Source organism: Liolophura sinensis, chromosome 1, assembly GCF_032854445.1.
Source record: "Liolophura sinensis isolate JHLJ2023 chromosome 1, CUHK_Ljap_v2, whole genome shotgun sequence".
NCBI classification, from domain to species: Eukaryota; Metazoa; Mollusca; class Polyplacophora; order Chitonida; family Chitonidae; genus Liolophura; species Liolophura sinensis.
The window spans coordinates 87,205,687-87,220,882 of NC_088295.1; the positions used below are offsets into that span (position 1 = coordinate 87,205,687).

At 39.3% G+C, this 15,196-nt stretch overlaps 1 protein-coding gene across 1 annotated transcript; it reads right to left on the reverse strand.

The window, feature by feature from the left end:
* Positions 1-3,933: 3,933 nt before the first annotated feature.
* LOC135479405 (D-ribitol-5-phosphate cytidylyltransferase-like) lies at positions 3,934-15,158 on the reverse strand. Its single transcript, XM_064759232.1, has 9 exons — positions 14,991-15,158; positions 14,045-14,205; positions 12,405-12,505; positions 11,486-11,635; positions 10,726-10,830; positions 10,278-10,323; positions 9,367-9,455; positions 7,009-7,305; positions 3,934-5,966 (listed from the first exon to the last, which is right to left on the reverse strand). The coding sequence occupies exons 1-9, from the start codon at positions 15,131-15,133 to the stop codon at positions 5,874-5,876; spliced, it is 1,185 nt and encodes a 394-aa protein (XP_064615302.1). The 5' UTR covers positions 15,134-15,158; the 3' UTR covers positions 3,934-5,873.
* Between the last annotated feature and the right edge of the window lie 38 nt (positions 15,159-15,196).

Sequence of the window (15,196 nt, forward strand, 5' to 3'; positions counted from 1 at the left end):
GTCTGTTTCAGAAGATATATATATATATATATATATATATATATATATATATATATATATATATATATTTAAGCGGAATTTTATTTTAATTTGGCAGGAAGGCTGGGACACCTCCACTAAAGGGAGATATTTTTATACTTTTAATAAGTGTTTCTAATTCTCACCTTATTAGTCTTTCTTCCAGGTGAGCAGAAATCCTATGAAACAGATTGAGGACCGGGCACATTCGAACGAATTCTTATTTAAACAGAGTTCATTTACATGATACGGGTGTTTGTGATCATTGCCAGGTTGAGGAAACAATTGAGCATACGTTGTTCCGATGCCCACAATATACTCTCCAGAGACATGGCTATTATGCGGAACTACTCTGTGCTGGCATTATAGACCCCCGCTCAGACAATGTTTCAAGGCCTGGCAAGGAGTCTGGTAGAGTCTTCGAAGCAACAGTAAGGTTCCGCTTCCATGTGTTAGGAGAAAATTTAGAGCATAGTTCATTCACATCTCTGTGTTATTATGCATTAATGTGAACACTACTTGGTTTCAGCACTGATCGTGGCGTGCATCATTCATTAGAATGGAAACGCCATAAAACAACAACCACCACCACCAAAGATGGAGGACGCGATGAACTCAGCGATTTATGCCAGTTTTGCCATTTTCAAACTTTACGTGTATGGCACAGAAAAATTGCAAAATTATGCAGCAGGCACTACCAAATAGAAAAAAAATGTTCTCTTTTCAGCCTAGAGTGTCGTGGTTTTAAGTTTTCTTCTCCTTTAATTTAGCCTACATGATGTAAAACGAAGGCCAACAGAGAAATATGATATCTTCACAAGAAAGCCAGAATGTAGCAATATTACATTGTCCCATATTTAGAGTTTGTTTCATGTATGTACTGGTACGCGTTTTTGAGTGTGTAACAGCCTACACAAGAAAGGCGGAAATATTTTGAAAAGAGAAAGCAAAATTAAGAAAAAAGTGCTAAATTAAGAAATGTGCATAATTTATGAAGAATTATGTCTTTCCTTAGGCACAAAGCGTGTTTTCCTGGCATTAAATGGTTACGTAATTAAAAGCTTCATTCTGCAACAGCCTCGGACTTATTCGGCTGTTGGTGTGGAAGTTTTTTTTCTTAACGCTTCATATATAGATATAGGCAATAAGCATTACCTTAATGATTGGCTGTGTTGGTGTTGTGTAAGGTCACGTGACCACATATTTGACCCTCAGGGCATTCCCGTCACTACCACCTAACCACGTGCCCGAACTCGGGCCTGGCTGCTTTTAGCCTAATGGTTAACGACAGGGCCTTTTAAGAGAATGTGATAATGCATTAGACACACCACGTGCTTACATGCATAGACACGGTCTCGCCGGGGCCGGGTTCAGTTCACCTCGCGTCAATTAAGTAAACCAACCCAGTTAGGCCTATTTACTTATGAATGAAAACTTTTGTTTCATTCACTGTTCCGTTGCATCAATCACAAGCTGGCGGATGGTGTGTGGACAACGATCTCTGTCGGCGCCGGCCACCTCAATTTAGTCCTTACTCTATTATATGTATAGGCTTTGTTAAAATGGCAGTTTGTAGGACTATTGTTAAATGAATGTGAAGAAACGAGGGTCCAGAGTGAGGTACATGCTTGAATTTAAGCTATTTACTAGCAGAGAAACTGCGAAACACAAGTACGCATCAGATCTAATTGTACGTATAAATAATGGATCGACCTTTACATCTCCGTCAAAACTTACATTAATGCCGACAGAGGCGTTTTATGGTTTACAGCTATTACAGCTCTAGCTCTTCCTTGACAGGGTCTTACATGTTAACCTGGATTGGAGAAAAGTGTGTCAAGAAAACGGTCAAGGTCGTCTGAAGTTTGCTTAAGCCCCATTGAAATTTCGTGCGCTTGCCGTGAACCGTAATAGTTTTACTTGGAAATATCAAAGTCATTTGTGGCGTATAACAAGGACATAAAACATGCACATGCACACACTCATACTCATGCATACCGGGTATAGCATATATTCACAAAATATGGTCATTAACTCAGATGTTTAAGACTCAGAAACCGTGCGATGTTCCCTGTTTCTGTCCATCAGCATTCACTCGTGACGTGACATAATACATGTATATATGTAGACAAACGTATGACTAGTCCAATCTATGTGTTAGTTTAATTAAGTACAAACTCATTAAGTATAGTACATGTTATGCACACAGGCACAAGTACTTTAGGTTAGGCGCATATAACGGGATAAAGGTAAGGCGCAGCGACCTTGAAAACATACAAATATTTAGGTACCATAAATCAGCAAACAATAATGAAGTACGGGTGCACTGTTTATAATGCAAGGAGTTTGGGGTTTAAAGCACGTTCACCTGGACTGATGTGTATAAACCATGAGAAGGTTAAGCAGCTATTCTATAACAGTCATTGCAGAAATTAGAGTAAATATCAACTCATTACGATCGCTTCGGTGTCAGTGTAATGTATCTGGTGTTTTCGGCACGATACTTCAGTGGCGGCAGCACTTTGGTAGCTTGGACTCACCCTCGCACAAAAAGACAATATATGACTGAAAAATTGCTAAGTACCGGTACGACTTTAAACCCCATGCATAAATACTTAGATTCATCTCAGTGCGTTCAGATGTTAAATGTCAGGTGCTCGTCAAGTAAAATGGGCGACTTTCACTGATGCAAACTTTTATTAGAATTTGACATGATTTGAATTTTCACAACTCTGTCCTGATACTGTCAAGTGTGCATTAGTTGTCATCGACTGGTCACTTCGTCCATGACTGCTATCGTGCATCCTACAGGTGTGCATGTTTACAACAGAGCATTACAACGACATAGGTAAATTATCTTGCCGGAAATCCTGGACATTTATTGTATATTATAAGTAGTAAAATTGCTCTCAGTGGGTCCTTGACATTATCTGAATGATCCGAGAGATTTACGATAGCTGTGGTGGGGGGTAGCATGGCCGGGCATCACGCACCTCTGGAGGCAAACTTGCCATGGTGTCACCTACACGTGCACTTCCCTGAACCGCTTAAACAACAAGGGCAATTAACAAGGGCTCAGTAAGATAGTTTCCGCCCTATTCCGTCTGTCAAAGTCATGCTGCTGTGCAGAGCTGCACCATATGACGGCTGCGGGTAAAATGAAGGATTCCAAGCATGTAGTAAAAGGGAGATAACTATCACCAATCTCATCAACATAGATCTAGCCACATTCGGAGCTATGTTTCAGTCGTGATCTAATTTGAAGATCTGACAATTAAGGATAAATATATCTGATGAAAATGTTTGGTTACATTTCCATGTTGTTTCTTACACTGATATTCACTTTAGCAAAGTAAAAAATTTCTGTAGGCCTACTTTCAGATCACTTTTCTTTGAACTTTCTAGATCTGAAGTATTTATTTATTTATTTGATTGGAGTTTTACGTCATACTCAAGAATATTTCACTTATCCGACGGCTACTGGCATTATGGTGGGAGGAAACTGGGCATGGCCTTGTAAAAACCCATGACCATCCACAGGTTGCTGGCAGACCCTCCCATGTACGGCCGGAGAGGAAGCCAGCCTGAGCTGGACTTGAACTCGCAGCAACTGCATTGATCAGAGACTCTTGGGTCATTACGCTGCGCTAGCGCGCTAACCATTTGAGCCACAGAGGCCCCTAGATCTGATGTAACATGCATATACAGACCACAAACCTGTACTGTATTTTTAGAATATGTGTACAAGGGCTCTAATGGGTTCTCATCCAATGTCCTTGCCATATGTGAAACAGATATATTACAAGTAGACAGCAGTCAGTTCTTTAACAGTGTATTAAGCATTAATTAAATAATTAATTTTTTTTTTTTTTTTTAGATTTGTGTTTTACATCATGCTCATGAATATTTCACTTATATGACGACAGCCAGTATTATGAGGGGAGGAAACCAGACAGAGTTGTACGGGTTGCTGGCAGACCTTCCCACGTACAGCCAGAGAGGAAGTCAGCAAGAGCCGGACTTGAACTCACGGTGACCGCATTGGTGAGAATCTCTTGGGTCATATGCTAACCCCTTCTTCGGCCATGGAGGCCCCCTATTAAGTATTAAGCCCAGCATTATATGTGGATGGACCTAAGTTGAGCTGTCACATATGATCCTTAGGTCTGACCTAACTGCTCATACAACTATGACAATGGAGTATGAAATACATTAAGTCTGACTCACTTGTTCATACAACTGGGAACAACTGAGTATGAAATACATTACATCTGACCTAGCTGTCCATACAACTGTGAACAACTGAGTATGAAATACATTAAGTCTGGCTTAACTGCTCATGCAACTTTGAACACCTGAGTATGAAATACATTAAGTCTGGCTTAACTGCTCATGCAACTTTGAACAACTGAGTATGAAATACATTAAGTCTGGCTTAACTGTTCATGCAACTTTGAACAACTGAGTATGAAATACATTAAGTTTGACTTAGCTGTTCATACTAATAAAATAGACTTTAATGTGTCAAAGTCAGGAAAACTATGTCAATGCAAACTTTACAAAACAGTGACTAAGAATGACAACATGGAAGATAACGATGTCAATGGTATTGAAGGAGAAATACATGTACATAAATGCTGAAATCCCAAAATAAAGAGGATGTCAGAAACATACACTTCAAGAGTTTATAAATCTGTTCAACACATAAAAATTATGTAAAGATAAGCACGAGTAATTCATGATCATTCTTTCATTAATTCTCAGTTGATGTCTTCGTCAACACCACTAAAATAATGGCTGCCCCACAACATGCCTAGATTCAGCATTCTTTTAACATTTTTCCAGATCCACATTCATCATAATATTTAACTATTGCTGCCAATTCCTATAATCAAACTGCAGACATCAGATCCTATCATTTTGGTGATACATACACCAATTAATACTTGCCTCGTTGTATTTCTCAGAAAAGTCATCCCTATAGCACTATTTTATTGTTGTCTGATAAAAACTGTGCTCTTTAAATCAAACATGCTTCTGATCAGGCCACGTCTTGTAGCAGTATTCACTCCATGAACCCTGATCCTATATATCCCCGAAAATCCTGTAGGTTTGGATGAACACTTTAAATGGTCAGTAAGCTGGACTCCTGTAGTTAGGATGTACATGCATTACTTCTTGTAAGACGAAAACAGCGAAATTATACATAGCTTACGGGTTAATGAAAAAAAAGTTGAAAAAATAGATAGAAAACGTGGATTAAGCAAACATTTTGTAAAAGGAAAACATCTCTTGTTTTTTTAGCACGTCCTTTGCATGGCCAGAAAAATTTATTCTCACTGAACGTTTGGGAGTGTTACAGGCTGTATATGATTATGTAGAACCACCAAGCTTGCTAGCTTAGTCAATTGCGTGATGCTATTTGCCGTTATTGTTTCATGATTCATCCCAATACGACCTGGCAACACTGGCGTTTTAAATTAACCGCCAGCATCCTAAATATCTTCTACTGATGATCAGGTGCTTGAACAACATGTATACAGCTCACGTGGAGAAAGCTGTATTAATGGCACTGAACTAGGAGTGCCTTGTATTATTACATCATAAACTGACATATTCTCAATGTAAGTGAGCCTTGAGAATAGACAAAACCATAAATAGAAGGTTTCTTAAAATATCTAAAATGTCCAAAGTCAGATAAACTACAACAACTTGCAAAAACTGTTGCTGAACTGATAAATGAGTATTTAAGATGGAAGATTGAATAACAGGGCAGTTTCGGTAGGATGCTTCCTTAGCTCTGGTAGGTTGAGCTCTGTCATAAGATTTCCATGGTTACCTACATCATGTGACTGTCATGTGACCATCACTTGGCCAGACAGTGCCCAGCTTCTCTCTCGTATCATAACCTTCAGTAACTCACACAGTCTATGCTGATCACCACTCACCTGCAAAGAGAAAAGTTCAATCTCTCTAATGTCAATCCTACTTGGCCTTAGTTTCCACCTTCCTATACAATCCTTTCTACATTGATTATCTGACTGACTGATGTTTGAGGTCGTACTCACTGTTTTTCAGTCATACATTACTTAATACAATTGACACCACACAGCTGAATGCATATCAAAGTGCACTGATTTCCAATGAATATGACTGTCTACACACCAGATTCGGGTGCGCATTCTCTTCGATGCATGCTGATCAACTATGGCATCATTAGGAAGGCATTCCCACCAAAGAGCGCTTTCAGAACCAAGTCAATCCACGTTGATGTTCACTGGAAGCTGATGTGTCAATGGAATATCTATTCCAATACAGTGCAAATTGATTTGAATTGAGGAAATTAAATATAACCATATTTGCTGTATCAACAGCATTAATGGGTGGTGCAAACCAGAGTGTCAAGTGTATGCTTTTGTCCATTTGCAAGAGAATGGCTGACTTTCCAAGAAAAAACAATGAACTTTCAAGTCACAGATCAAGCTCAATGAATATACCACTTTGGTGGAGTCATCTCCATCAAACTTCATGCCAGAACACATCAATGTCCTCATACGTGCTTAAGGCTACTTCATAAACTGAGAACAACAGGGAACTTGAAATTTCTACATCTGAGATTGAGAGTGCATTCAAATGCACCACTACTCACATCCCGCTATTTAAATGTTTGCAGTTAAATTCAACACCTTCACAGTACATTGAGTATACTTTAATAAATATCTCCAGACTGTTCGTAAACCGAAGTATTTGTACGCCATCTTCCCAAATAGGAAGATAGCAAAATTTTCCCCCACACTGCACTAATTATAAAGAATCTTAGCAAGTGTCCTTTGGCTCTGCTTCTCATCCAGCCACAAACGCTGCTAGCAGTTGTCAAAGTGGAAGGATCACACTGCTTGCTGGACACTTCAGGTGTCATTCTTCATGTATCTAATTTCTTTATATAATGCATGTACAAGTACAATACCTTTCACTTGTAGCTTCACCTACCTTGGCTATAACAGCGCTTAGGTACATATTTTCTGTACACTCATTTATAACTGTGGCCAGCTGTTTCTGGAGGTTGGTTTGTTGTTCATACACATCAAACTCTTCTCCATACATGTTCACATGAACTAAGACAGGTGTGAGCATCAGAGATGAGGTATTGATTGATCTCAGATGCGACATAATTTCAGGTACAGGTAACATCAACCCCTTACAGCAACTTTCATCTGACACATTTTGAAAGTGAACAACATCTGTGGCACAGACAGATACATTGGCTAGAGTCTTTGCAAAAGATATCTGAAACCAACAAAAAAGGGATATATATATATATATATATATATATATATATATATATATATATATATATATATATATATATATATACATATATATATATATATATATATATATTATTTGGAGGTTATTACACAAGCAGTACAAATGTGAGACAGGATATCAAATCAAAACAAGAAAAGATAATAAGGTGATAGTTATACCCATATGATAATTGTGCTCCACCTGGAGGATTACTGGACATATGGCAGGGAACATGCCACCTGTATGGTGTCTGTCTATAAGTGCTTCACCCACCTGTTTCACAATCATACTCCACCTGGAGGATTACTGCACATATGGCAGGGCACATGTTACCAGTATGGTGTCTGTCTATAAGTGCTTCACCCACCTGTTTCACAATCATACTCCACCTGGAGGATTACTGGACATCTGACAGAGAACATGCCACCTATATGGTGTCTGTCTATAAGTGCTTCGCCCACCTGTTTCACAATCATACTCCACCTGGAGGATTACTGGACATATGGCAGGGAACATGCCACCTGTATGGTGTCTGTCTGTCTATAAGTGCTTCACCCACCTGTTTCACAATCATACTCCACCTGGAGGATTACTGGACATATGGCAGGGCACATGTTACCTGTATGGTGTCTGTCTATAAGTGCTTCACCCACCAGTTTCACAATCATACTCCACCTGGAGGATTACTGGACATATGGCAGGGAACATGCCACCTGTATGGTGTCTATCTATAAGTGCTTCACCCACCTGTTTCACAATCATACTCCACCTGGAGGATTACTGGACATATGGCAGGGCACGTCACCTGTATGGTGTCTGTCTATAAGTGCTTCACCCACCTGTTTCACAATCATACTCCACCTGGAGGATTACTGGACATATGACAGGGAACATGCCACCTATATGGTGTCTGTCTATAGGTGCTTCACCCAACTGTTTCACAATCATACTCCACCTGGAGGATTACTGGACATATGGGAGGGCACATGTCACCTGTCTGGTGTTTGTCTAAAAGTGGTTCATCAACTGTATGACAAGCATACTCCAGCTGCAGTCAGTGAGTCATACTTAACAATTTTTCAGTGATATGATGACAAAGGAGTCCTAAAGAGTGCATGTAATGTGCCTCCTTGTTGCTCTTTTATGTTGTGCGGCTTCACCAAGATGATTGAAGGCGAGTAAGCTGCCAACCAAAGCCATGATACTGATATGGGTCAACCAGTTGTTAAACTGAACAACAAACAAGGAAGCTACAACTTCCTCTTTTAAGGTCTTCCTCTTTTAACCCAGGGTTGGCCCTAAATCTACCGCTCCTGAAGAGGATGCTCTACCAACTGAGCTATCGGGCCAACACTTTACTCCAGCTGAAAGGGTATTAGACACGTGACACTTGTATAAGTGGTTCACCCACCTGTATGACAATCATACTCCACCTGGAGGGTTACTAGACACGTGACACTTGTATAAGTGGTTCACCCACCTGTATGATAATCATACTCCACCTGGAGGGTTACTAGACACGTGACACCTGTATAAGTGGTTCACCCACCTGTATGACAATCATACTCCACCTGGAGGGTTACTAGACATGTGACATCTGTATAAGTGGTTCACCCACCTGTATGACAATCATACTCCACCTGGAGGGTTACTAGACACGTGACACCTGTATAAGTGGTTCACCCACCTGTATGACAACCATACTCCACCTGGAGGGTTACTAGACACGTGACACTTGTATAAGTGGTTCACCCACCTGTATGACAATCATACTCCACCTGGAGGGTTACTAGACATGTGACACCTGTATAAGTGGTTCACCCACCTGTATGACAACCATACTCCACCTGGAGGGTTACTAGACATGTGACATCTGTATGGTGCATGCCTATGGGTGGTTCACCCACCTGTATGACAATCATACCCCACTTGGAGGGTTAGTAAACACATGACACCCATATGGTGTTAACACGCCTGCACAAGGTTTATCTTTCACTATCAGTTACACCATTTCATGAAACATAAACAAAACTTGCCTACCTGCATAAAATTCTCAGAGAAGTGGTTGGAAAGTTCACTAATGAGACTCTTATCCGAACACCCCACTACAGCAGTATGAGTTATCCTCTCTGAAATAAGAAAACTATACTAGCCTAAAACAGCTGATTTAAATTAAAAATATTTAATAGTGGTAAGATCTTTAAGTTCAAAAGTCCAGCAGATATCTGTTCCTGGGCTTTGTACTGAGTGATGGGGGAGGAGACAATATAACTTAAACCAGAATGCTTTTAACATTGCCACATCATGGGTAACAAAAATTTAAAAAACCTGTGTATACCAAGGCTAAATCAAAACAGGGATCCATCAAGTTACCATTCTCGAGATGACTCCCATATAAAATCATCAATCATGCATTTCTTCCTGATGCTCTACGGTAAGGCTGATCTCTGAAAATGGCGTGTTAGAGTGTTTTAAAGTTAAAATGTTCTGGATTCACCTTCAAAAGTGGATCTAAATCCTATGCTTTTTTTGTATACTTGCAGTTTCTTCAATAAGACGATTTAAAAAACTACTCAATCAATTTCAGTTCTGTAAACTGACTTAGAATGCCCACCATATATTGAGAATATAATTCTATCTTATTTCTTTGCTGCTTGTACATCAAGACCAACTTAAACCTGTTATGAAGTACACCCAGAGTAAACTGTTCAGTGGGCAAATTCTACCCTAGTTGAAAACAATGATTTCCTGGAAGATGTACACTTTTCTGAAACTCTCAATGGCCAATGTCAGGTTTAAGGTTTTTTTTTTCTCCTGCTGTGACATATCCAATGGATTCCATGCTTCACTGGAACAGGTCCCGCCTCTCGCACATTCAACGATCAAAAAATAATCTTATGCTGCAGTCATGTGACAAGGGAGGTAATTCAGTGGAAGCCCCTTACACTCACCTTTGAGGACTCCTTCTGCAGCATACAAGTCTTTTCTCTGAGTTACCTGGACCAAGTTCAGAACAGTACCATAATTATATGAACAGGCATCTGTTGATGAACATCAGACCGAAACTTGGTTCCCTCTTATCAGGGAGATGCAAGTGGGGCAGTGATGGACATGAAAGGTTGTTAGAAATAACTATGGTAAAACCAATATTACAAGGTTTCTCGTTCAATATAGTCATTCTAAAAGAATCAGGTTTATGGGTAATATTAAGATGGCAAATGGCTAGGTGAGGAATTGTCAGTAATGTCAGTATAAAACCCATGTTACATTTCTGTTTTAAAGAGTTTTCAAGTTTTCATCCACCAATGTTGATCTCAAACATCTGAAACCAGCATTTACATACTAGAAATTTGATATTCATGTATAAATTGAAGATGAATAAAGTTTCCAGACCAGTACCTTCCACAGTGTATCAGGTCCAGCCAGAATTCTGGATTTTGTTCCCGTGTACATCTGAGCTAGATGGAGACATTCTGTGCCATAGTCCAAATCATAATCTGTACACTATAAAAAAGACATTTCATAATCCCTGCATTATTATTTCATGTTTATCTCATCAAAAGATCTCTTTTCAAAAGTAACACTGAAAGTATAGGCTTTGGTGTTGACATGTAATCAACAGTACAAACATTAGAGCTACAGCCAGAGTAAAGAATAAGCAAGTAATTTTCAATTAATAAGGATTACAATGAGGTGAAAATGGTTCTTACTTGATTTTTTTATATCAATAATGACATTCCTGTATCAAAAGTTCAACTGATCACATATTTTCAATTATCCAAAATTAAATACAAAATATCCCTGTACAGCTTTCTTACATTTCTAAAAATAAGAAAAAAACACAATATGTTCAATATAAACTTGAAGGATTAGTGTCCAGATTTAGCTACTGAACCTAATTATGAAGATTATAATCTGTTTAAACAGTGTGTTACCTGGAGGGCTTCTGTGAAACGTAATAATGGCTTTAAATCCACCAAAAACAATAGATTTACAATTGTAGCTAATTGGGAATAGTAATAGTAAGAGTAAATCTGGACACCAATGCTGATCTACTGTCTCCTTTACTGTTCATTTTATTCATTGCTGTTTAACATGACTGTGCTAATCTACTACTTACAAAGCTAAGTAAGTTATTGCACACTGTTATGTTCCTCACCTTCTCATAAGCAGATTTGATCACCTGATACTGGAATCCCTGAGGCATTTCGCTAGCTCTATAGCGGCTTCTGTCAAGTGACTCCTTCAGGTAACCATCCTCATCAACAGATATCACTGTGGAAACCAAAGGTCGTACTACGCCTGCAGCCTAGGAAGAAAAGTAACAGCGATTTCAATTTCTTTCTTTATTTCATAGGTGTTTTATATATTTTTTCATTTATATGACAGTGGCATGGGTGGAGGCTAAAGCTGAATTTGAACAGAAAACCTAAATTTGAACGAAAAAAATCTGACAGTCGCAAGCCAATGCCTTACCATCTCCACCATAGGGATTTTGTGACCACAAAACACATACATGCATGGCCACATCTAGAGTCACTTTAGTTCTGGAAAATGTTTATGCTCCCAAACTGTTGCCTGCCCAAAACAAGCTGTATTAAAACTACCAAGGAATTTGAACAAAAATATGATGGTTTACCAATAAAAAGTTAAGTTTTCATAAAAATGTCTTTAATTCACAGACTAAAAAGCTCTTAGAAAGCATCATGTTGAGTAGCATTTTAAAAATTTCTTTATGCACAGTCACAATGTCCCCACTGAAGTTTGGGATCAGAACATTTAATGTTTTTTGTACATATGGCCCTGACCTGAATGTCACTACAGTTCATCAGAATGTGTGAATATATGAGCCTGGATGGCATTTTTGATTCCAAAACTCTCTATATGAAACAAATCCTGATTAGTCAGTGAATATTAGGACTGAAGAATTCTGTGTATGCTTACTCTCCAGTTACTTTATCTACTTCACGATGATCAAGTCATTTTCAATCAAGAGTTAACTGGGAACTAATAAGAATGTATGCTAAAGTATTTGTAAATATGAAAAGAACAGAAAGATATTTTGAATTCTTTCTCACACCGTGTTTCTTGGCTGCTACAGTCACATCCTTGATGACATCAGCTTCAGCTAATGGACGCACAGCATCGTGTAGAAGTACAACATCTGACGGCAAACAAACTGCAAAGTAATAAACAAATATCCTTCTAATCAGCTTGCAGTGAAAAGATATGCCCAGGGGCTAATATCACACTGATCGAAACATTGATCTGAGTACATGTACAATATACACATCATAAGTTCACCAAAATTGTACACAGCAGTATGGAGGCCACCAATGATCTATGGATTCACTACACAAATGGATCTGAAGATTTTGTTGTGAAAATATACTTTGATGCCAAAATGATTTCATTATAACAAATATAAAAAATGCACAGATTTTGCTAACTGAACCATTGGTATCCAATAAACCCTAGAGCTTTCATAATAATAATAATTACATGTGTAGGCTACAAGCTACACCACTGTTCTCAAATCTTAACATCCTAGAGTATGTGTACACTACAAGCTACATGTGCTACACCACTGTTCTCAAATCTTAACAGCCTAGAGCATTTGTACACTACAAGCTACACGTGCTACACCACTGTTCTCAAATCTTAACAGCCTAGAGCATGTGTACACTACAAGCTACATGTGTTATACTACTGTTCTCAAATCTTAACAGCCTAGAGGCCTTCACAAAGCAATCATAGGCAAAGTTCATTGTCACTCCCTCAACTTCAACCTCTGACATCATGGTAGAGCTACAAGTAGCTAGGTGGTTGCTTTCAAACTGTGGAACAAAAGTTAGGGAATTCTTAAGGACTGTTATCATGCTTTACAATCTTCCACAAGATGAGTGATTGACTGATTGGTGTGCTCAAGAGCCTTTCACCTTTATGATGGGTGTTAGTTTGTGCCTGGAGGAAACCCAAGTGCCTGGAGTAAACCACCAACTTTCACCAAGTACTGGGTACCAGACAAATGACCTGACTTATAGGTTAGGTTTGTGGCTGGAGGAAACCGAAATGCTGGGAGTAAACCACCAACTTTCACCAAGTACTGGGTACCAGATAGATGACCTGACTTATAGGTTAGGTTTGTGGCTGGAGGAAACCGAAATGCTGGGAGTAAACCACCACCTTTCACCAAAGACCGAGTACCAGACTAATGACCTGACTTATAGGTTAGGTTTGTGGCTGGAGGAAACCGAAATGCTGGGAGTAAACCACCAACTTTCACCAAGTACCGAGTACCAGACAAATGACCTGACTTATAGTTTAGGTTTGTGGCTGGAGGAAACCGAAATGCTGGGAGTAAACCACCAACTTTCACCAAGTACCGAGTACCAGACAAATGACCTGACTTATAGGTTAGGTTTGTGGCTGGAGGAAACCGAAATGCTGGGAGTAAACCACCAACTTTCACCAAGTACCGAGTACCAGACAAATGACCTGACTTATATGCAGCCAAATGAGTGAGAGCTAAATTGAACCAGATGTCCTCGATATCAACCACTGGATAGTCGCAGTGAGCCAGCCTTTTAATCCTCTGAGTCAGCAAGGCCTGTGATGTTTCGGTGTTAAATATCTCTGAGAGAGATCATTGTACACAACACTGAATGGACTACTAAATATATTAATAATAAATAAATTAATGTTGTTGTATTCTTACAGTTAGCGAGAGCTTTTATTCCTGCGTAGATAGACCTATGGCGCGTTACTCCTCCAGTGACAACTGATACTTTATCAAGGCTGTGCTCTCTCATCAAGCCTGTTACGAATTCATGATGGCTCTTGTCCACTGTGACTACAATCCGTTTCACCCACTTCAGTCTACAAACACAGAGATGTCTACATACATTACTAGCCAGGGATCTCGGCTGTGATCTTTTAATACGGGCTTAGGCGTAGATCACAGGGTGGCCAGCGTTCCCTGCGTATCAGTATATATAAGCCACCCTTAGACCGAGGTCTCGGGCTAAATACATTACAATACTGCGCACGCTGAACTCTCAGCCCTTTAACAGGTATACATAAAGGGCCTAGCAAAATACACTGTGCATTTTTCAATTTCATTTTTAGCCTCTCAACCACTGCCCCGCATAGTTTTGTTCATGGGCCTGCACGTTCACTTTAGCACTACTTGTACACTGTGTGGGCTCTTCATTAATCGCGGATGTCAAAACTGTCAGGCATTCATTCCAACTTGATTGTCTTTGTGAGTTGAAAACCAGGACACGTAACTCTTAATGCTTTACAAACTTTGACATAGGAGAAAAACACAATCCCAGTCAACGGGAAACGTAAGGTTTACACAGTTATATGTACAACCTGGGAATGATTTATGAAAATAAACCCATATAAAGACCTGTTACATTAGTTCCTGATACACCTAACTCGAAGTGTAATCCGTCTAAATGGACTCAGTGTGCTATTTTAAAATTCTGACATTCACGTCAGTGTTACGATGGGTGGCAGAATATTAAAATAGCACACTGAGTCCATCTATGTAGATGGTCGTCGTCATATGACTGAAAAATTGTTGAGTACGACGTTAAACCCCAAGCACTCACTCTATGTAGATGGACTACTCGAAGAGTAGATATAATTATTCTTACTTATGAAATGCTTCAATTGAAAATAAAAGTAGTGGCTTGTCTAAAATTTTGCAATACTGCTTCGGTGTCGAGATGCACATTCTGTGGCCGCTACCACTGGCTGGAAGAACGACGCAAACATTGCAGTTTGATTCAGCAGCCATCCTGTACACATTACTTTGTTCAAAATAAACGTGCAGGCAACGTGTTGTCTAACATGTGCTGTC